Source organism: Durio zibethinus, chromosome 10 (genome assembly GCF_047325235.1).
Source record: "Durio zibethinus cultivar Kanyao isolate XHJ-2024 chromosome 10, ASM4732523v1, whole genome shotgun sequence".
NCBI classification, from domain to species: Eukaryota; Viridiplantae; Streptophyta; class Magnoliopsida; order Malvales; family Malvaceae; genus Durio; species Durio zibethinus.
In genome coordinates this window covers 7,427,302-7,452,102 of record NC_143171.1, presented here as the reverse complement: position 1 = coordinate 7,452,102, position 24,801 = coordinate 7,427,302, and the positions used below count along the sequence as shown (strand labels likewise).

Genomic DNA, 24,801 nt, shown 5'->3' with positions numbered 1-24,801 from the left:
TCATGGTCTATCACAGACTAGTAAGACACTCCAATCTTCACCCATCATAGGCTACAAGCAAAAAGGATTCAATCTAAGTGATAGTGTTTTACAGACCCATACGGAGATATAAAATCTCACGATGGCATAGGTACTTCATTCCCTCCTAAAGGTAAAGCCTGGGTGGAGGGCTTATGTTATGCATATGCAAATGAATGACAGATATATATACAATAAATAGATAATTAAACAAATATAAGCAATGAATGAAAAGAAAGACAAATAAATAAGTAGGTATACACAATGAAAAAGAAAATAAATAATAAAGCAAATATAAGCAATCAAAAGGAATATAATAATTTCAAATTTATTAAGCGAGGCTTGGATAATAAGAAATCATTTATTGGCTTAACTCTTATGGTCCTCAATGGAGTCGTCAAACTATCATAACATATAAATCTGTGGACCTATCGCTAGGTCTGGATTAGAAGGAGTCGTCACCAATTTTTTTTTATTTAAGTGTGATTGGCCACCTAAAACATATTCTGATCTGTAAAAATAAAATGTTAGGTTCGATAGTCGATTACGCATGAGAAAGGTTGTAGTACCCCCACAATGCCCATCTAAAAAATGGTACCAATTTGATTTCAAATTATCCAAACCTTGATCATTTTATGATTTACCAAATTATTTAATATTGAAAATTAACCCTAAAATTGGCCTAATAGTTTGGTAGCAACTTAGAATAATTTTCTCATTTCAAGAGTAATTATGTAAACTAGTGTCCCACTCTGAAAGGGCTACATCATCAAATTTATTAATCTTTATCCAAAAAAATAGGAAAGCCTCCGAAAAGTTTGGTAGGTTTTACCTCAAAGTAATCTTTCAATAGTTTAGAAGATGAAATTTTTTATTTTTTTATTTTTTTATTGAAGGTTGATTCATAGAATTTTTCAATAATTTGGTGGATTCTATGAATTTGTTTGAAAAGATTTATTTATTTTTGAAAAATTATCTGTGAAGATTTTTTTTATTATTGTTATTTTTTTTTTGCAAAAATAACTTTTACAAAATGATAAAATTTTTCAAAAAAGAAAGAAGATCGAAAAATAATAATGAGAACAAAAACTAAAAATAAAATGAGTTAAAAAAATGAAAATCAAAAAATAAAAATAAAATAGAAAAAGGAAACCTTACAAAACGAGTCGCATTTACACACAAATCTTTATGCGAGTTGCTGGGTCGACGAAAGAATCTGAGATGTCTAAAATGACGTCATTTTAGACCACTGTATAAGATAAAATCAACATTTTAATCTTTAGAAGCTTAATTCCCTTATCTTTCTAGCTTTAGGATCCTCTTGCCTTTCTCTAAGATTCAGCTAAAAACTTCACCAGAAACCGAAATTGATCGTCGGTTTCTGGAAATTTTATCGAAAATTAGCTAAAAATTTCAAAGTTCCACCAAAAAATTCATCGAAAAATTCTTGTGTTCTTCAAAAACCTTAGATTTTTCAGAAATCTCTAAAAAATCTCAAATTTTCTAGAAATCCCCAAAAATTCACTAGAGTCTCCCTAAAATTCCCAAAATCCAAATGCTAACCCTGAATTCCTAAAATCTTTCAAAAATTGAAATCAAACCCTACTACCAAAAATTTCCCGAAACTGTTAGCACCCCTTTTCTCTCAAGATTTCTGTATCCTGTTCTTCTAATCTTCAATTCAATTTATAGGCAGTCTTATGATGACTTTTAGAAAATGGATAGAATCAATCCCAAGCTTGAATCTTGGGATTGAATTCTGTCTAGACGAGATTTTAGGTTCAAAATTTTAGCGATCACACACTAATACAATCTGGCATTAAAATTTTGACCATGTGGTAGGATTCTGATCACACTCCTAGATTTTCTTTGTCCACATGTGGATTGAACAAAAGAAAAATAAGAATAAAATAAAATAAAATAATAAGATAATAATAATGATAATAATAATAATAATAGCTATAGTATAATAATGTATAATAATGACATACTATAATATATAAAAATAATAACACTATAGTATACTAATAAAAGTAATAATATCTTAGCTAATCGATCTCAATTCATCCCGAACACAATTGGGTGTCTACAATAGGTTGCTAAAATCTTCCTTACACATAACCGATTCCCAAAGATAGTTTTGTTGATGTAGACCAAAACTTATTCTTTTTAGAAACTCTTAATCAAGCAAGGATAATCTTTAAAAAGATATATTCACATAGATGGCTAATAACACATAGATAAAAAAATATTTGTGGTGACTTCATTTTTTGTATCTAATGGATTGGTTCTTAAATTTGAACATCATAACAGTTTGGTGATTCCATTAGGGATACTAGAAAGTCAAGCCAGTTATTAGTTATATGTTATCTTAAACCTTACTTTGATGGTTTTTATTTTATTTATTTATTTTTATATAATTATTTTTTATGTGTACTAATCATTTTCTTTCTTTTGTATAGCATTTACTTAGGGCATGTAAGGTTGGATTTTGTGAATACAATGTTAAAGGGTTTGTTTGTTCCTTCACACATACACATGCCACATATACACATTTATGCATAAGCTCTAGACCTTAAGCTTTGTCTTTTATTAGGAGGAAGCAAGTATATACACTTTCGTGAGATGAAAACCTTCATGTGAGCTAGCAAAAAACTCTCACTCAAATTGAATCATTTTTGTTTGAGCCTATAATAAGTAAAGATTATGGTGTCTTATTAGTCTATAATAGATAATGATGTGATAAACAATTTGACAACTTTTAAATTGTCAAGGCCTTTAAACCTAGCATGTAGAAAAACCTTAAGAATCTAACCCCAAGTTAGAGTCCTACTGTTTCCATTTGTATAGAAGACCCTAAAATTGGACACATAAAGGGACGTATTTTGTCATTCACCTTATATTTGTTTATATTTATATTTTATCAAGATAATTTTGAATTTTTACAAAAATAAAAATGTTTTTAATTTTTTTCTTCTTTAAAAACCAAGAAAGGAAAATGAAAGAAAAATAGGTAAGATTTTGAATTGGAATGTATTATATTCTTGTTACATAATCTAGGATCATATCCATTACATACATGCATTTGTACATATATTTTTGTTGTCCATTCATGCATGCATTATTCCATTTCATTTTTTCATATATAAAAAGATGTGAATGCCTAATTGTAAATGAAAGAATAATTTTTGTTACTTCTTTTTAGTTTTATACATTGTTTTAAATATGAATTCTTATTTTTACTATGTATTGCATATATGTACTTGCATATATATTTTTATCTATATAAATATTTTGTATGTACATTATTTAATATGTTTAGGGCAATCTTTGCCCTTTTTAGTTTTGTACATAGTTTTGAATATGAATTATTATTTTTACTATATATTGCATATATGCATTTGTATATACATTTTTATCCATGTAAGCATGGTTGTATGTATATTATTTTATTTATTTGAGATAATCTTTGCCCTTTTCAGTTTTGTATATAGTTTTGAATATGAATTCTTATTTTTACTATGTATTATATACATGTATTTATATATACATTTTATCCATTTAAATATTTTTGTATATACATTATTTCATTTATTTGCTACAATATTTGTTCTCCTTAATTTTGTAAACAGTTTAATTAAAAACGAGTTTGTGTTCTATTTGTTTGAAAATAAATGTCATTTAATGTTTGAGCATCACAACATGTTGTCATGAATTGAATGGGATTTGTAAATATTGAAAATTTTTTCCTCATCCTTTTGAGTTTAAGATTATTTAACAATAAAAGTCCACATAATTTCTTTACATAATTATAACAAAATGTTTTTCAAAATAAAAAGAAAGAAGGTTCTTATGTCGACAATTTTAAGAGAATTGGTGATTACTATCAAGAATAATCATAAGCAGTCATTTCTCTTACCATTTCATGCTCTAGTTCAGTTAAATCACATCACTCAAAAGCTTAACTTCCAAAGTTTCATCAACTTTACTTCCATTTGACAAAGGAGGATTTCCAAGTTAATGACTTCATTAAGGTTATGAGCAATGAAATTTGTAAAATCTTTTTTGAAAAATTCTTTATGAGCCAATAGATGAGACACTCTTTTAAAGATTCTAGATTTTGATAATTTGATAAGTGTTAAGACTATTCTAAACACAACACTACCCAAGTTTACTCACGAAGCTCAAATTTTTTAATTTCTTCCTTTGAGTATAATTACTAAAAAGTCATATCCCCTTAATATCCTTATTCCACATTTGGCCTTATGCAACATTTTTTTTCCTTTTTCATTCATTACCCCAAAGTTTTCCTTTGCTCACATCTTGAGGTAAATTTACCAAAAGTCAAATTATTCAATTTCTCTAATACCTTTTGATTTGGATGGCATTCATTTTATCTCTTTTTGAATGTAGTTTACATGAACATTTGGAGTAACTAGGACCATTTTTAATGTAGCAAATTGAAATGATACATTTTGAACTTGAGTTGTAAGAAAGGTAAAAGAAGATGAAAAATAAAATAATTAATTGTAACATCATGCATATGAAATATTTAAATGATTCCAAAATCAAAAAAATATATATATTCTCTCAAAAATTACTTTTCAATAAAGGTATTCATATTTGATATGATAAATAAGCATTTTTTATATTCCTTTCACAAAAAGAAAACATTCTTTGCTATCTTTTTTTAGCCTATTGATTTTTTTTAAAAAAACCCTTAATCAAAGATCATCCTCCACACTGGGAGGCAAGTATGAAAGATGATCTATTTGAGTAAACATTAAATCCAAAATTAAGGATAAAGAAAGAATACCTATGGTCAAAAAACAATATTATAGTAAATAAAGTTCCAAAACTTTGAACTTAATTTGACAAAAATAAAGGCATACATGAAAAAAAATGAAAAAAGAATGAAAATGAAAAAAATAAAAGATAAAAATGCATGTTCTGAGAAGTGAAAATGATAAATTTTCTTAGAAAAATAAATGATCATTGGTTTGATTACCTTTAAACACAATTTTTAGGCTTATTTATCCTTTTTTAAAAAACCCCAAACCCTTGCTTGCATTACGTCTTTTAAAATGCCCATTTTGATAAAGTATGGATATTTAAATTGAGAAACTTTTCTTTAGAAAATTATCATCATTTTTTTTTTTGTTTTGGATGAATTTTGAATTTTCATATACATGATGAATAGTAAAAAAAGATGGAATGAAGTTTTTGGGTGAAAAATCAAAAAGACAATCTAAAGTAAGATTGAAATTTTGAAAGCATCTCATGCAATTTCATTAAATAAAGGGATTTTGAATGAACCGATGAATAATGAAAACCTTTGAGAAATCTAAGAAAATTAACCATAGTTTGAAGTTTGTTTTGAAATTTGAACCTTTCTATTTATTTTTTTTTTAATTTTGAGTCTATCATAATTGGTTTGACATTTATTAAAATGCTATATCAAAAAATTTAAAAAGTGCAAAAGTGAATTGTGCTTTAAAAGATAACTTTTTATTTGTGAGCCTAAATGAAAAAAAAAAAATTGATTTGCTTTTTCCTATCCAATGACAAAGTCTCTTTTCATAATTAAGATCTTAATATTTCAAACCATTTCATCCTTTTGGAAAAACCAAGATGTGATTAACATCCATCAACCTGTGTAGTAATCACTAATTTTCAAGATATTAATCACATGTTTTTGAAAGAATAGGCATTTTTTGTATCATGGAATAGTTATGTGGGACAATTTCTTTTGTTGTCATTTGAATATTTATGACGATAAAATGACTATATTGGGATATTTGTTGAAAAGACATTTATATTTGAATTGACATGAATTGGTATGGATGAAAATTAAGTGATTTTTATATCATTATGAGATTTTAATTTTCAATTAAGGAAAAATTTCACGACAAATTATTAATCTTTGTGAAAGAAAAACTTTCAAAATGAGATTTGTGAACATGTTGAGTCTTGATTAAGGGGTGAAACCTTTTTCAAGATGAGAAGTTTTATTTTAAATATGATTTTTTTTAAATTCCAAAAACTCTGTTAAGGAGGAGTTTTTTCAAAGATGAGAATAATTTATAAGACCTTAGGGCATAATCCCTAAAAGCTTCGAGTACCTTTTTAGATGTGATTTTTTTTTAAGTTCTAAAGTTTCTGTTAAAGAGGAATTTTTTCAAATATAAGAATGATCTATATGACCTCAAAACATGATAACTAAAACTTTCGGGTACCTTTTTAGATTTTATTTTTTCTTAAGTTCCAAAGCATTTATTAAGGAAAAACTTTTTCAAATACGAGAATGATTTTTAAGACCTTAGAGCATGATCCCTAAAACCTTCAAGTAACTTTTTAGATTTGAATTTTTTCTTAAGTTCAAAAGCCTTTATTAAAGAAGAGCTTTTTTAAATATGAAAATGATCTATAATACTTTAGGGCATGATCTAAAAAACCTAAGAGCATGATCTAAAAAGACCTCTAAGCACGATCTAAAAAATCTCTAGGTATAATTTATAAGATCTCAGGATATGGATCCCTAAAACCTTTAGGTACCTTTTTAGATAAGATAATCAAAGTTTCAAACCTTTGTTAAGGAGGAACTTTTTCACAAAATAAAAAAATCCTTAAAACCTCTGGGCATGATTTGTAAGACTTTTGAACGTAATCTTTTAAAACTTCCAAGCATCTTTCCTAAAAACCTTTGGGTATCAAAACTTCTAAGTAACTTTTTTAACCTTCAGGTATTGTATCTTCTTTAAAACTTCTGAGTATCTTTTTTAAAAAAACTTTTCAAGTATCTCCTTTTTAAAACCTCTGAGCACATCTTTAAAACCTCTAGTATCTCTTTTTTATAACCTTTGGGTATCTCATATTTAAATCCTTCGGATACATTTTTAAGTGTATTGTTAAAACCTCAAGGTGCAATTTGAGACAAATTTCTAAAATGATTTTCAAAAATTTTTCAATTAAGATTTTCAAAGTTTTAAAACCTCTATTAAGAAGGAGTTTTTTTAGATTTTTCTTGATCCAAATAAAATAGATGTCTTTTGTCTTTATACAATTCCTATTTTATAGCAAATGTGCAAAGAGAGGCAGCTGTAGACATATTATTTTATCTATGATATTTTTCAATATTAGTGAGCCTTAAGTTTTAATTTGATATTGACTTTTAATTATGCCATTAATTTTAAATCCAAATAAAAAGGCCCAAAAAGTTTTATTTATTTTATATATGTAACTTTATTTTATTTTTATTTCTTGTAAAAAAAGTTAGAAAAAATTCAAAAAAAAATGTTGGCAAAGATTTGATTATGTGAATATTTTTTTAAGATTCTTTGAGTTTAAGTAAAGACTTCCTTAGGCATCAATGATTGAGCAAAAGGAAAGTGATTTTGAAATATTTAAAATTGGATTTGTCAAATTTTGGTTACATATAGATTTTCCTTTCAATTTTGGAAATTGAATTACTAGAAAGCAAACACACAAGAAGAAGAAAGGGGAATTAATAGAGGCAGAGAGCAATTTTGCACAACAATTAGCCTTAATCAAACACTAATTAAAAAAAAGCAAATACAGAGAAACAACTAGAGAAGTAATTGGCAATCAACAAAACAATCAACAATTATCAGGTTACACAAAATTTTTAATTTTAAGAGAGAAATTCTCAAGAAAATGGAGAATAGGATATCAATAAATAAATGGAAAGAAAGATCACAAGAACAATCAGCAATTCAATAAGGCAACAAGAAATTGAGCAATTAATAACAATAAAAAAGAATCACAAAGAAAAAAAAAAGAGCAATATATGTAATATTAAAGCAAACAGAGTCAAGCAAAATTTTTCTTGACAGTAGGTTTTATTTCGAGTGGATCCAAAAGCATTGGTTAGGTACATTTTTTTTATTTTTATTTATTATGATGTAATATTTATTTGTGTTCTAATATGATTTAGGATAAATTTTGTGATAATAATTCTTTTATGAAATTATTTTGTTTTGCTATTTTTTTACATATTTATTTCTATATTTATTTATTCATTATTTATTTTTTATTTTGATTTTTTTACCTATTGATTTATTTATTTGGTTGATGAAAATAAAATTTGAATTGAATTTTTTAGAAAAGAGTAAATATATTATTTTATGATTAAAAATTTGTAAATATGTTTGTATCATTATTTGTAATTAATATTTTATAAATAAATAAAAATGATGTTGACTTTTTTGTCATAAGATATTTAATAAATTCAACGATATAGCTTCTTTAAGTGAATAATAAATTTATCTTAAATACTCTTGAGATGAGAAAAATTTTTATTTTGATGAAAGGCTAAACACTTTTTTCCAATATTTAAATATTCATATTAATAATAAGAAATAAAATACCATCTTAATTAAAACTTAGACAAAATAATATAAGACTAATTTGGAACCAATTTTGGGCATTATAAGGGTACTAAAATATTCCCTACACATAATTGACTTATGAAGTTAGTTTTGTTGATATAGACCAAATCATATTTTTTTTTAAGAACTCTTATTTAAGTTTAGGATAACCTTAAAAATGATAAATTTACATAAATGCCAAATTACACCTAAATAAAAAAAATTAGTGATGACTCAATATTTTTGTATCAATGGATTGTTTCTTGGATTTGAATATTATAATAATAAAAAAACCATAATTTTAAATTAAAAAAATCATCTTTATATTGTAAATCATCTCATATCAAACATATATAGTAAACATATCTATATAATATATAGATAGTAATATCTATGAAAATGTCCATTTTATCCTTCCAATTTTTTACCATTTGCTTGACACTTGTTTAAAAAGATGATAATGCCCCTCCAATATTAAATGACAAAAATACCTCTATTTTAAATGATAAACTACTATAAGGCCCCCTATTACTTAAATGACAAAAATACCCCTCTTATAAATGTCAAATCACTATAATGCCTTTTAATTCTTAAATGATGAAAATTTCCATCCTATAAATGATGAATTACTATGATATTCTTATGACATAATTACAAAAATACCTTTTTTTTCAATTGGCTAAAATTATTATAATATCCCTCGTACTATAATTATGAAAATGTTCCTACTACCATGATTGACCAAAATTACTATAATGTCTTTTTAACAAAATTGGTTAAACTAACTATAATGCTTTATACCATAATAATAAAAATGTCTTTATGATTGCTTTATAAGAAGTTGACATGTACTATTTTATTTAAAATTATTATAATATATTTTTTAATTTACATATTAAATTTTAACATAATAATATAAAATTAGTCACACTTTAAATTACTAAAATACCCTTATTTTCGTTTCATTGAAATTTTGTGTAGAATTTTATTTGAAAATTGCTATAATATTCTTATTAAACTACATATATTAAATTTCAACATAATATAAAATTAGCTATGTATTAAATTACTAATCTCATTGTGATTATCAAAGTACCCCTATGGTTCTTTAATTAAGAGTTGACACGTATCCTAAATAATTATAATATCTTTTTATCATTATTACAAAAATGTCTCTTTTACCATAAATTAGTTGAAATTATAATAATGCCCATTTTACCATAATTTAGCAAAATTATTATGATGCCCTTACTATTATAATTATGAAAATGCCCTATTCTACCATTATTTATTAAAATTATTATAATACCCTTCTTACCATAATTACAAAAATATTTCTCGTATTGTAATTGGTCAAAATTACTATAATGCCTCGCATCATCTATAACTATATATAAAAGATGACAATGCCCCTTCAATTTTTTGTTTAATTACTTGACATATGCGCAAAAAGATGATAATACCTTCTTATATAAATGAGAAAATACATTTCTTATAAATATCAAATCATTATAATGCCCTATATGTCTTATCTATAACTATATCATGAAAGTATTTATAACTATATAATAGATAAAATTATGCATTTTCAATTATTTGGTAATTGCTTGACATATGTACAAATTTACTATAATGTCCTTATTTTCATAATCAACCAAAATTATTATAATGCCCTTTTATCATAATATATTAAAATGCCCTTACTATCAAAATTATAAAAATGCCTACCTATCATAATTAGCCAAAATTGCTATGATTACCCTCATACCATAATTAAGAAAATGTTTCTCCTACCATAACTAATCAAAACTACTTTACTACCCTTATTAAATTACGTATTTATAACTATAATTAAAAAAACCCCACCAAAATTATAAAAATACAATTTTTATTGTTTCATAATTTGTTGACATGTGACATTTTGTCACTCTTAGCAAAATTACACAAATACTCTTCTATATGTATTTAATTACACCATGTAAATTACTATAATACCTTTTTTTTCATAAATAGCCAAAATTACTATGCTACCACTCCTATCATAATTACGAAAGTATCATTCCTATCATAATTGATCAAAATTACTATAATGCTCATTTTACCATATTTACGAAAATATCCATAATCTATAATTAGTCAAAATTACTATAATGCCCCTAATTTTATAATTTATCAAAATTACTATAATACCCTCTTATCATAATTACGAAAATGCTCTTTTAATTGCTTCATAATTATATACTAATTTTTTTCATCTATAAAATAATATGAAAATAATTTCTTTAGAAATGTCCATAATGCTCTCAAATTGCTTGACAATTGAATGACACTTGTTCAAATTAACTATAATGCCCCATCTTCTATAATCAACTAAAATTATTACAATATCTTTCATATCATAATTATCGAAATATCTTTTTACCATAATTGGTCAAAGTTACTATGATTGCCCCTACATCCATAATTATGAAAATGCTTTCTTATTATTAGTGACCAAAATTATTATAATGCCCATCCCACTATAGTAAAACCATTAGGTTTTTTTCTTTTAAAAAAAATAGGGAGAATGTCTTATATGGCCCATTAACAATTGTGTTTTGTTAGATTTTGTACTTAAACTAAAAAAATTGCTATATAGGTACCTAAACTCTGAAAATCATGTATCAATTTGGTTCAAGAGTTAACTTTGTTAGTCGAGATGCTAATTTGGCTATTTTAGCCAATAAAAAATGACCATCTAGACACAAAATGATATGTCATACTTACATGTCATGCTTATGTGGCCATATATTGATTAAATTTAAACCCATATAAAATAACCCTAAACCAAAATTAAAAAAATCTCAAAATCTTATCTATAAAAAAACTCACAAAATCGTTCTTCTGTCAGTACCCTAAATCTAAACAATCTTTAAGAATCAAATAAGAAAGTGATGAAAAATACATTAAATAGAAATATTTTAGGTTAGATTCGATTATACCATCTGATCCAAGTATTGGGTTTCTTTACTGGAACTAAGGATGGTAACAGGTTAGAGTGGATTTTTGTTTGCCCTGAACCCGACCAGACTTTACATCTATAATACTAGAAACTAATTTTTTAATTTTTATTATACCCGAACCTAACCCAACCGACATTGTATAAAATCGCACCCAACTTAACCTAACTCGAAATTAAAAAATATTATTTTTTAAATATAAAATATTATTTTTTAAATATAAATTTAAACTTAAATAAATATAAAAAAATATAAATATATAATATAAAATTTATATATATATATCAAGTCAGGTCGAGGTGGGTTTGCCTAAAATCATATTTTGACTTTTTTCTCCAATTACTTGACTCGACCAAAAATTTGATTTTCAAACAAAAAAAAACAACCCTATAGGGTTGGGTCTGGTTGAAACCCGATAGGTTCGAGCTGGGCTACCATCACTCTCTAGAACAAGATAAATCAGGGGCATCGACTGGCATGAAAAAATTTATGGAGTATTTGGATTCAATTTTGTGGAGCAAAGTGAGAATCGATTTGGAGTTACAAAAATTTTTAAAGTACATTGTTATTTTTATTCTCTAGTTTAGGGTTACAATAGTTTTGGAAATTGTGACTTTTTTATTTCAAATTCTTTTTTATTCAATACGAGTTTATGTACGCATAGCATTTCACTTTCGTATGCCTTTTTATTTGGGCACAACATTTTCTTTTGGTCAACTTTGCATGTTGGATTATGTTTGGATTTTGTGGTGTGGTCCCAGTTTGTCTGCATTATTGTATTCTTTATACTATTTAAAAGTTTTATTTATTCTATTTTTGTTACTTTTGATACAACTAAATAATGGCTTTTGTAATGCTTCCTTTACACATGCATTTGGATGGGAATTTTTTAGCAAATCTAAGACTAAGCTATGTGGGTGGGCATGTAGATGTATGGAATGTAGATCCTGATGTGATTTGTTATGATGATAGATCATATAAGGACAATTGAAAAGATACATGTATATATGCATCATGGGGTTGATATACTTAATATTGTAAATGATGTAACATTATTGTCAAGTCATGAGCATAATGAGGAAGTTAGGAAGGACAGTGAAAGGGATGGATCTAATATGGAAGATGGAACCAATAAGGACATTAATTTACAAAGTGCTACAAACATTAATAGGATATATGATAATAATTAGGTGGGTGGGCTGATAGTGATAGTAATTTGGGAGATGCATTTGTACATGTGACTATGTTGGATGCAAGTACACTTGATGGTTCATATAAAGGTGCAAATAAGGGTAAATATTCAAATAGTGAGAAAAAAACCTTTAGAAAATATGAGTAGGGCTCGGATATTGATGATGAAGAAATACAAAATATTAAAACATCTTACAATAAGTTTAGAGAAAAAAATAGGGCAATGAAGAGTAATAAGATCTCACTAGAATTAGATTTTGAGGGTCTTTTACAAAAGATAAATAGAAAAAAGAAAAAAGTAAAGCAAAAGAAGGTAAGTGAGAATAGTAGGGCTAAAACAAATAAAAAAGATGATATAGATTACATAAACTATTTAGACATAGATAGTTATGATTGTTGTGAAGATAAGGAGGTTATATGTAAGAAAAGTAGGAAAAAATACTTTGACCTTTTAGATCCAGTTTTTAGGTTTGAGATTGGCATGATTTTTTATGTTCAAGGCAATTCAATGATGCATTGACCAAACATGCAATTGCAAAAAGGTTTGATTATAAATACTTTAAGAATGAGAAACATAAGGTCAGGGCTGTTTGTAAACATGAAGACTATCCATTTCTTATTTATGCTATGATAAACAACTATGATGGGTTGTTCAAGGTGAAGTCAGAGAAATAAGCATTAGTGTATTATTATCTTCAAAAACTTAAGGGTAGATTATAACATGTTAGCTTATCATTATCTTACCAAGCTTAAGATTATTCATGAATTAAAGTTAGTTAAGATGAAAAGACTTATCAAAAAGGAGTTAAATACTGATGTCACAATAGGGGTTTGTAAGAATGCTAGGATGAAAGCTTAAGAAAAATTACTAGCAGATATCATTATGAGTTTTCAAAGTTGTTTGATTATGTTGCTGCTCTAAGAAAGGTAAATCTAAATGGACATGTAGATATAATAGTTGAAAGGCCTACAATAAAGCATAAATAAAGGTTTTTGAGGTTGTATTTTTATTTTAGTACACTTGGGGAAAGGTTCCAAAAATATTATAGGCCTTTACTATATTTAGATGGATGTTTTTGAAAGGACCTTTAAAAGCTAAGGTTTTGGTTATTATTGGTAGAGATGCCAATAATCAAATGTATCATATTGCTTAGGCACTTGTAGAGGTGGAGAATAAGCATACTTAGGGATGAATTTTGGATAACTTGAAAGTTGATTTTCAAGTGGAAGATGGTGCTAGATTCACTATCATGAGTGACATGCAAAAGGTATGTATGATAACTATACAATTTTTATCTTTTCAAGGTGTAGGTTGTTACTTTTTAATGTTTAATTAACTTTTTTCATTTATTATTGTAGGGTTTATATAATGCCATAATTTTTGTGATTCCTAAAGTTGAAAATAGATCTGTACAAGACATTGATTTATCAATTGAAAGAAAACTCATAGAAGCAATGACCTTTACAAGCAATTCTAGATGTGCAGTAAAGCTACAACAAAGGCTGAGTTCAAAGTAAGAGCAAAAAAACTTGGAGATTTGAAAGGTACAACATTAATTAATATCTTAAAAGAAAGTCCTAAATATTGGTCTAAGACATTTTTTAGTACTAGATGTTTGTCTGATATTATGGATAACAATATAACTAAGGCATTTAATACTAGGATTATTCATGCTAGGCATATGTCCATCATTTCAATATTTGAGAAAATTAGGCATTATGTGATGCAAAAAAATTGTTGACAATATGACTAGATGTGCTAAGTGGACTAAGTTGTTTTGTCCCAGAATTTGTGAGAAAATAGATGAACATAAGGAATTTAATGCTTTTTGTCATGTTGCATGGAATGGTAATGATGGATATGAGGTTAAATGTTGTATGGATATATTTATGGTAGACATAGGTGGGAGTAAGTGAACATGTAGGTCATGGGATTTGATTGAGGTACCATGTTCTCATGTCATATGTGTCATAATTTTTAAGAATGAAAAAATTAAAGAATATGTTGCACATGTATATAAGAAAGAAATATATGATAAATGCTATAGTTATGTGCTGCCTCATATTCTTGGATACAAGTTCATCCTACTACATAAATAAGAGACATAAACCTATCACTTCCTAGAAAAATACCTAGTAGACAAAAAAAAAAAAAAACTATAGAGAATGATAAAAGCTTAAATGGAACAAAGTTATCAAAGAAAAAAAAAAAAGATAAGGTGTCAAATCTATTTCAAGTTTGATCATAATTCAAAAAAATGTCTATAAAAATAATGTAAGTTACAATCTGCTTATATGATTTGAAGTTTAATTTACAACTTACTTAACTTAATGTTCTGTTTTTTATGTATTACATGGTAGTAACACAAGACAAGCTAAAGACATGAATACACCTATACTTCATAAACTTACAAGATTATAACACTATGCTAGAGCAACTACCATTCCACCTAGAGTGATCAGAACAATAGCCACATCACCAAAAGTGACCAGAGCAATAGTCACACCATGCAAAGTGACTAAAACAATAGCCACACCATCTACAGTGACCAGAGCAGCAATTATACCACCCAGAATGACCAGAGCAACAGCCACACCACTCACATAGACTACAATACCCACAACATTCACAAAGATTATAGCAACCACCTCATCAAGACAGACTAAAGCAACTAATATAGTACCAAAGGCCATAAGACCCTTAAAGTTACCTATTCAAAAAAAAATTAAAAATTAAAAAAAAAACTTGTACCACCTGAAACGAGGGGGAAAAATCATGCAATGAATGGGTATATATGTTAACGAGAAGATAAGATTGTAGATATTATATTTAAAGTTCCTTTATTATGTAATTTTTATTTTATTGTTAGATTATTTAGGATTTATGCATATATGCCAATGAATTATATTTTATCAAATAGCCTGAACTAAAATATTAAATGTTGATCTCTGTTCCAAACAATGCTAAGCGTACATCAACATCAACTATAGATGATTTTTTGAATAAGAAGATTGATGGCCATTTAGATAGTGTTACTAGATATGAATATAAAGAATCTAGTTGTTTCAAGGTAACCTATTTATAGGTGTTACTAGATATGACTTTGATGCATTGTTTAGCAATACTTCAATGGTTTTAATACAAGATTTAAGAAATGACTTGTTAGGTGTCAAGAGGAAGAAACAAACTTCAACAACACTTGATGACACTCTAACTCTTCTACATGAGATACAAAGTACATAAAAAAGCCAGGTTGGAAAAAAAAAAGTCATAAAGCACCAAGTCCAACAACACTTTAGAGAACTGATATGAATGTTATTTTTTAACATGATACCTTTTTATAACTTTTGTGTGCTTTTTGTTTATAACCATGATGAATGTTTTTTATGCTATTTTTGGATATTCATCATCAATTTTTTTTGTGTACTGAACAGTGTATGAAGGTACACTATTGGATGTTGTATGAATTGCTTTTAGTCAATAATGACTGAATTTGTTTCATCTTGCTTCATTTTATTTATGATCATTTATAAATGTTGTTTCTACTCTTTTGGGATAATCATCATCAATTTCTTTATGTATAATGAGAAGGAAATTGATGAACTTATTTCATGATGGATCATTAATGTATTGGTTATTATTGCAAAAGCCTATTAACTTCATTATTATTGCAATTTTCGTTCAATGCAAATTTTCTTTCCCTAACTTTTTATTCTCAGCTAGCAATTTGTCCTTTTCAAATCTTAATTCCTCATTCCAATTTGCATTTTCACTGTCCAACGAATGCTAATCTTCAACCAAATGAAAAAATAACAATTCACACTCAGCAAAACGTTAACAGAAACAAATTTAGTTTTATCCATCAATACAAAACCAATTCTACATTAATCAACAAATGTGAAGAATACCTATTTGAACTTTCTACACCTATAAAATTTTTTTCCTGAATTTTTCAATATTGTCGACCTACGAATTAGAGCCATTACTCTATAATAACAATTAATTGAATTAAAATGATTTCTTATTCTTGAGCTACAGCTTGATTGTGACTACCCAGAATGTCCACTTTTTTTGGTGAATCTTCAAAAGAACCTTCATATCTTCTTTTAGCCATCTTGCTTTCTTCATTTGTTGTTAATTTCGTGAAGGTAACAGCTTCAATTTCACAAGGTAGCAGCTTAGATTTCACAAGCATGTCACTTCAAATTCACAAACTTCAATTTTGTTAAAATTTCGGAGAGTTTTTCGAACTTGGGGTTTAAAGGGGAATTAATTCTTTTACTTATTCAATTTTTTTTTAAGATATATATGGCTGTATAAGTATGACATGTCATTTTATTTCTAGATGGTAGTTTTTTATTGGCTAAAAAAGACAAGTTAGTAACTCGACTAACAAAGTTCTTTTGGACCAAATTGACACACGATTTTAAAGTTTAGATATCTATTTAGTAACTTTTTTAGTTTTTATACCAAATTTAACAAAATACAATAGTTCAAAAGCCATATAGGATATTATCCAAAAAAAAAAAAGTTGAATGAGTGATGATAGCTAGTAGCCTTTGATTTAATGGGTAAATGAATTTAAATTTTATAATTGATCAACATTGATAATAAATAACTATTGTATTAATAAATTGGATTGTCATGTATTTATGTATTATTGAGTTTGAATTTAGTCTATATAATTTTTAAAAAAATAATCTCTCTTATATAATTTTTTAAAAATAACTTTTTTTATTTAAAATAGAATTCAACACCTATTCAATTCCTTTTAACTGACACAATTAAAGCATTAGTTTTTTTTTATTATTATTTTTCAAGAGATTATATTTTTTAAAAATAAACAAATAAACAAAATACTAAAAATATTTAATTTTTTAATTATTATTAAATTAAAAAATTTATATTTCATTGAAAAAAAAAACAACCCGGACGGAACCGGGTTAGTTATCTGGTATAGTTATGATGCACAGAATTACCGAGTTATAATTACATTTGAGATGAAGGAATAATGAAAAAAAGAAAGAATTCTATTATAAACGGGAAATATATATGTATTAATCACAAAAGTTTGACTCGCTTACTTAAAAGTTTGGTTCCCAAAATTGATGAAAACTAAACCCACATGATGGACATCTTCAACAGCCCAAACCTTTGGATTTCTAAGAATATCAAATAAATACAAGCCCAATCCATTAGCGATATTTTCTTCTCTTTTTTTTTTTGTCAATTGAATTCCAACCTTTTTTACTTTCATAATAAGTGGAAATGCAGAATTTGTTCATCTTCATATCAGATTTGTATCAGTTTCCAGATAGGTAAAATTTGATCACCGATAAAATAAAACAGTTAAAACTATACGCCAAATCGAGTTTGAAGGACCATAAAAAATAACATTTGCTGAATCAGGACATTAAAACAAAAATTAAAGGGGTTGATGACGTCCGAGGAACATAAATACAAAATAATAAACATAAAAAAAAACATGAGCAACTCTCATTCATAGTCATATAGACAGATTAGTCGCACTCAAATAGATATAAATAAACATCAATTATTCTCCATCTTCCCAGTGGTTTAACTCGATGCGTGAGTTTGGTGCCTGGCTTTCTCCTTCTCCTTCACTTCACTCCCCTGACTCTTGTCATAAGCTTCATGCACCAAAGCAAACTCACTCAATTAAAATACACGCAAAATTTCAAGAAGAAATACATAGTTCCCTTATCTATGAATATTAATTTATAAACAACCAGTTATGTAATTTAGTGATAAAATGTTTGACTCAATTTTTTGATAAAATGTTTGATTCTTAATTTAAATAATTAATATTCGATTTTCAATAACAAAGATTCATGGGTTGACAGTACAAATTTTTAATTTAAAAAAAATTTCTTACATATCTTAATTTTTTTTCTTTTAATGTACCTTAGGGAGCATTAGAGAACATGAGTTACGAATCTAAAAACTCAAACTTTAATATATATATATATATATATATATATATTTTATATATTCAATTATTAATGTATTCTTCTTCAACTGATCACCTGGATGATTTTCATGAATCTCCTTGTCCATTTGTATTTCGGATTCACTCTGATTTCCTCCATAAGTCCCTCCAAATCCTTCTTCATCTGATCTCGTGGCATATCCCTCTCCAAATGAATGAGACATCACGTCCCTTAAAACACACAAAAATTCAACAATCAACATAAAGAATTCAGACAATAGACCAGGAAAGAAAAAAATAAAGCAGTGTTTTCCAATAATATTCCCTGTTACTAACCCAGTTTTTTCCTTTGGATTATTTTCTAATTTCTGGTCCATGCTCTGTGGATTTTCTGGACGCCTGGAAGAACTCGTGACAGCCCTGAAGCTGATCGATGAACTTTTGCGCCCTAAAGAAGATTGCAGAGTAGAGGAGAAAATTGCTGATGGCTGAGCTCCAACTGATCGAATTGCTTGATTCATTTTCGCCTTCTTTGGAGTTATGAAGATCATATATACACATTATCGAGGAAGTAATTTAGCCTATAAATACATATCATTAGATGCTAAAGACAAAAATTAAGGCCGGTTCAAAAGTGTTGATCCGGGCCTTTACTCTCCTTTCTTGTAACGTCACGTGGAAATGTTAATGAACACTTGTCGAGTCGTGGCTCTTTCAGCTTTGCATGCCGATAAGCATCTCACCCAGATGGCACTTCGAACGACCGTAGCCTAAGCTTGTTTTGTGGATAAGGAGGCGAGAGCAGAGCTATTCCAACGCTGACGAGGACGGATGACATGCTTAGAAAAATCAGGTTGCTGCAATTGCCTGGCCTTCAAGATTTTGACACTGATTCAATTTGCGGTGACCATGTCCAACATGGCCAAGGCTCATGTGCAACACAGTCCATCATTCCAGATTTTAACCTCATCCTGGCACTCCAGCTCATAAGGGTCCATGTTTATATTCGTTTTGGATTTTATAAACGAGCATTACCATCTGATAAAAGAAGAGAATATAAACCCGAAGAAAACTCATACCCGATTCAATATCCATATTTGCTCTGCTAGTTTTATATATATATATATATATATATATATATATATATATATATATATTACCAATAGATCACAGTTTTATGATAAAGAAATAAATTATAACGTCAACTATTTATTAGACTTTGTTATTTAAAGATAAAAAGTTATTTGATATAATATACGGAGTTTTTTATTTTACGAGCAAAATTAATAGAATAATATATGTTTTATATATTTTTATTTTTTAAATATATTTTAAAAAAATCTGTATTATTTTTTAATTTTATTTGTGAAATTAAAAAAAATTATATTGATAAATATATTTAATAATTTTGCTTTACAGATAACTATATTATAAAATAAAATTAAACTCCCAGATTCTAATTAAAATTAGATAGCTTAAATATTTCAAAGGTCTAGCAAATTGGATCAAATTCCAGAAATAAATCCTTTGAATTCACATTCTTCAACCAAAAAAACAAAAGAGAGAATGGATCACGTTCACCGATAAAATTTCTATATCTTTGGGCAACTTGGGTTCTTTAGCAAGCCCTCGATTTTATAATTTTTGTTTATGGAAAAATGGGGTGGGCAGACCAGCAAAACCAAAGCATTTTTTATATTTTAGAAAACAAAAATGAAGCGAGAAATACGCTGCCGAGGAAAACAATAAAAGGTAGCAGTATCAGGATTAGTCTAGTTTTGTCTCGAGCAGTAGACGGGACACGTCACATTAACGAAAACAGTACAAAGTCTTATGTCTCCAGATTGTGGGACCACTCGACCGTTGCTGCTGCTGATCTCATCACGTACGTACAGAACTAACAACATTTAAGAGCTAAGGGGTGCTGTGATACGGTCACCCAGATGGTACAGGGTACGTGCATGATGTAAGAGGGCTGTGCGTCCTTGGCCCTTGATTTTGCAGCACTATTTTCTTTCAAAACTTCCAACAGATCCATTAAAATGGTAATTAGAGTTTTCGCTGGGAACAAATTCAGTCAAGTTCCAATTGCTATCGAATGACAACAGAACCATCCGACTGTAATTTTGAAACCCTCACACCCTCACGGAAAGAAGAAAGAAGGGAAAATCCCTGTCCTCTGCATGGTTCACGAGCGAGATGAAATTAAAACTTGTTGGTCATGATTCTTCCAGGAAATAGATCTAGTTAATAATATCAGGCTGATCCACCAGGAAACAAATTGAAATTGCTGGCCAAATTCTGAGAAAAACTGTGGTAATAGGCAGAATTTTCTATGCAAATGAGGATGAAGGAAGTTGTTGCAGGAAACATATCAGATGAGCTATGATGGAAGTGCATTGGCAAAGAGAGTTGAAGAGGACCCATGCCTGAGACCTAAAAGGGTATTCTAGTTACATGGGGTTCACATTTCAACTACCTTATGGCTACAAGTGACCCCATACTCTGGTCTCAATCACTGGATTAGAAACAACATCACGGAACCCCATCACCTACTTCGTCCTGTTCTGGCCCATTGGTTCTCAGGGAGTTGGAAACGGGCTGCTTTCATCGCCCTTGTTTCATCCCAATTATGTCAAAGGATGAAATATCATGTTCAAGCTACTCTCTTCTGTCTCTCCCTTTAACTTTCACTATTGGGTTGGAAATTAGACAATAAAGATTTTAAAAGCTTCAAAGAGAAACCCATAATCACATGATAAGATCTCATGTTTAATTCTATACAGCCAGAGAAAGAGAGATCTAGAGTTTGATTCAAGATGAAAATGACAGCCATTAAATCTATATAACCAACAGGTAGGAACTAGAAAGGCCCATATAGACTCAGAAAAATAAGGTTAGCAGGGATGGCAACAACCACCCACATGCAAATTCAAAGTCCTTTTCCAGCCAAATAAGATAACAAAGGAAAACGATGGGTAACTGTAAGAGATCGGCAGCCTAAAAGATTGAAAGCTTGATCGAGGGAAGTTAAGATAGTAAAAGATAACCTGCTAGATCATTTACGCAAACACAGTTTCTATTCAAGTCTTATTCAGAAAACCATATTCCGTGAAATCATAGTACTGTGTTGGTCTTCATCAAATACCAAATACAGAAAAACCACAGTTCAAAACAAGACCGAGTCTCAATCGGAACCACCCAATTACAGTGTCTGCAAGACAGTCACATTTTTAACTCGTTTTGTTCATTGTTTTTACTACACCCTGCAAGGTACTGGCCAGGTGAAAAATCTGGTAATATTAGTAAATGTTGACAGATTCACAAGTCTTGGATTCAGGGGCGAACCATTAGGAAGTGACCAGAACAAGACTTGCAAGTTCAAAAACCAAGAGCACAAGAAACTAAAACTTCCAAAAGTCATTAAATCTGTTTTCACTTTATATTTGCAAGGGAACTGAACTCAAGTCTACGTTGACATTAACCGATTAACATGAAATTAGGAAAGAAAAAAATAGGAACATATCGAAAGGTTTCAAATTTATATACAGTACAAAGCTACTAAACACCTAAGGGAAATGTACTCCAAGAATTTCATTCCCCCTATGTTACAATTTTGTCATGTCATGCTGAAAGTTCCAAACTTGTTCAAAAAAACCTCAACAAAAATAGAACCCAGATCCAAAATACAAAAGAAAAATCTTAGACCAAAATCAAAATGAAAAAAATATTAATATAATCATGTAAATAACCCTAAAAAGTTTCTCACTTTCATCACTGTTTCACTGATCTCAGCCTCCCCCCATCCCCCAAGAGCGTTTCCCAGATTAAAATTTGATCCATTTCACACTATGGAAAATTACCAGGGGAATTCCCTGAAATCTTCATCAACGCCAAGATGAAACTGTGAGTAGGGGCACCTCGTTCCAAGCTAAAGAGAGAAATCCCGGTGACGATTCAATCAGTGAATACGAAGAACTGTAATTATAATTCCACAACAGAACTTTTGCTTGACTTATCGCGTAATGGCTAAGAGTTACCGTTTCAAAACCAGCACTTTCCATTAAAACCTTCCATTGCTCTTTATCTTCCATCCTTTCCCTTGGGTTTTCTGCTTCGTCCGCTCCAATAACCCCCGCGATTTTCCGACCCAGTAATAGTCTCTCGACTAGTATTCTCTCCTGTGAATCACGAGGCAAGTTCGGTTCCAACGATTCGAACACGGCCGAGTAATACGTCAATGCGTTCTTGAACCGGTTCACGAACCCAACTCTATTCAAACTCGCTTCAAACTCACCCAATGTCACGATTTTTGGGTTTAAAGCTTTGGCCAAACGGAGGGCGGTTTCCACAGTGACCGGACTAGCATCTAACAAATTATACAATTGAAGCATGAAATTTACTGCCAATACCTCATCCTCATCAACCCGGAAACTCGACCCGTTAAGTTCTTTAATCGGAGTTAGAACCGGTTCGAACTCAAAATTCAAATCCAGAAGCTTCGCAAAGTCACGTAGACGATTACCAGTTGCGTAAAGGGAAGGAGCTGGAGATGATCCCAATACTGGGGCAGGTATACCCGAGATACGGATTCGAGTCGGTTTTCCAGCAGTACGGGTCGCTAAAGCTTGTAAAAGAGCAGCCCATTGAACTCCTTGAACAATTCCGAAGTCCACTATGTGAATCTTGCTTGCTCGATCCGTTGCTTCAAGAATTGCTTGATTTGCCGTTAAATGAGCGAACTTCGAGTAAGGGCACGCGTCGTTCAATGCTTTATAAGAGATAGTAAAGTCCTCCGACGTTGTTTCGAGCATAGTCAATCTTTTCTCTGCTTGAAGAGACACTCTGTTATAGAGAGCTTCGGTGAAGTAAAAAGCCACTCTTTCAGTTGGATCTCCACATTCTGATACCGATTCCCTCAGTCTAACCAGTGATTTAATTGCGCGTTCAGGTTCCGACTCAGAGAGTCTAGCACAATCGAGTAAAGCTTTTAAAAGCAGGGAAGCTGACTCGGTCTCGGGGGAACCAGATGAGACCCTTCCGGCATCGTTTTTGAGTGGAGTCTGGCTCGGAGGCCTGCTTGTTTTGGTTTCTTTAACGGTTACTTGAGGCGGAGGAGGTGGAGGGGATAGGGCCCACGTAGGTAGCTGAGGCTGAGCTTGAACAGTAGTGCTAGGGTTTTTCTGTGCCTCTGCTGAGAAAATCACTCGGTTCAGATCAGACGGCGTAGAACACGCCACGCTAAGACGATTCGGGCAAGCACTAAACGGATCGCCACCGTAAAGACCGAAATCAGCATTGTTCTGCCACGCGTCACAACCAGACGGCAGATTCGAACTATCCGTTGAATCTCCGCTGTTCATTAAGCTATCCATCCACTCGTCGGAGTCAAATTCCCCACCTGCACCACCACCAAAATCCGGGAACCGAAACCCACTCGAAGGATGATGTTCCATATTGGGGAACTGAAACCCTTCTCCAGTATCTCCCTGAAACGGGTCGGTAAAACCCGAACCAGAAAGCCCATACCCGAGATTGGGTGAATTGGAAACGCCATGATGGGTGTTGTTGGGCCAAGCGTTTAAAGTAAAAGGACTGAGACCAAGGAGCTGTTGCTGCTGCTGATGGTGTTGCTGTTGTTGTTGCTCTTGCTGTTGCTTTTGCTTTATAACTTGTTGAGCGATTGCCATTAGATTTCCACTATCCGCACACATATATGCCATTCCCCGGCCAAAATTCGCCGGAAAATCTTATAAACTGCAGTCACATTACCCAGAAAAAAGAAGAAAAGATTAGCGAAAGAGGAAGCTTTTCACTTTTTAAGTATAAAAGAGAAGGAGATAGAGGAAATAGAGTACATACAAGACTGTAGGCCCAAAGGCTACTGAATCAGAAGCTCTACACAGACTTGGATTTTGCTTAAGCTGAGGAGAGAGAGAGAAAAAGAGACGTTTAGAGAAGTGCGGTTTTAAAGAACGAATGCTAAAACAGCAGAAGCAGGACGAAAGCCAAATAAAGTCCCTCCGAATGAAAAAGTGGGTCCTTGTAGCTATTAAAAAATAAGAAAACGTGGGTCCCTTTTTCAGAAAATTGAATGAAAATTAAAAAAGAAAAATGACGTGGAAATATCGATGGTCTTGAAAACGTGGGTCCCTTTTTCAGAAAATTGAATGAAAATTAAAAAAGAAAAATGACGTGGAAATATCGAAGGTCTTGAAAGGATGAAAATCCCATGTACCCTACTCTGGAGCGATA

The 24,801-nt window shown here is 29.8% G+C and overlaps 2 protein-coding genes across 2 annotated transcripts; both read right to left on the bottom strand.

Annotated features, from left to right (window-relative positions):
- Positions 1-17,868: 17,868 nt before the first annotated feature.
- LOC111292787 (uncharacterized) lies at positions 17,869-19,494 on the bottom strand. The gene is made up of 3 exons (XM_022885361.2): positions 18,883-19,494; positions 18,644-18,777; positions 17,869-18,247 (listed from the first exon to the last, which is right to left on the bottom strand). Exons 1-3 carry the CDS (start codon positions 19,095-19,097, stop codon positions 18,174-18,176), a joined length of 423 nt encoding a protein of 140 aa, XP_022741096.1. The 5' UTR covers positions 19,098-19,494; the 3' UTR covers positions 17,869-18,173.
- Positions 19,495-22,049: 2,555 nt separating this feature from the next.
- Positions 22,050-24,571, bottom strand: LOC111292176 (SCARECROW-LIKE protein 7-like). The gene is made up of 2 exons (XM_022884421.2): positions 24,409-24,571; positions 22,050-24,303 (listed from the first exon to the last, which is right to left on the bottom strand). Exon 2 carries the CDS (start codon positions 24,267-24,269, stop codon positions 22,434-22,436), a length of 1,836 nt encoding a protein of 611 aa, XP_022740156.1. The 5' UTR covers positions 24,270-24,303; positions 24,409-24,571; the 3' UTR covers positions 22,050-22,433.
- Between the last annotated feature and the right edge of the window lie 230 nt (positions 24,572-24,801).

Excerpts from the sequence above, each read along its gene's own strand:
- LOC111292787 (XM_022885361.2), bottom strand. The coding sequence starts at position 19,097 with ATGATCTTCATAACTCCAAAGAAGGCGAAAATGAATCAAGCAATTCGA. Across the intron at positions 18,778-18,882 it reads AATCCAAAGGAAAAAACTGG|GGACGTGATGTCTCATTCAT; the intron begins GTTAGTAACAGG and ends GTGTGTTTTAAG. Across the intron at positions 18,248-18,643 it reads GATTCATGAAAATCATCCAG|CTTATGACAAGAGTCAGGGG; the intron begins GTGATCAGTTGA and ends TGGTGCATGAAG.
- LOC111292176 (XM_022884421.2), bottom strand. The coding sequence starts at position 24,269 with ATGGCATATATGTGTGCGGATAGTGGAAATCTAATGGCAATCGCTCAA.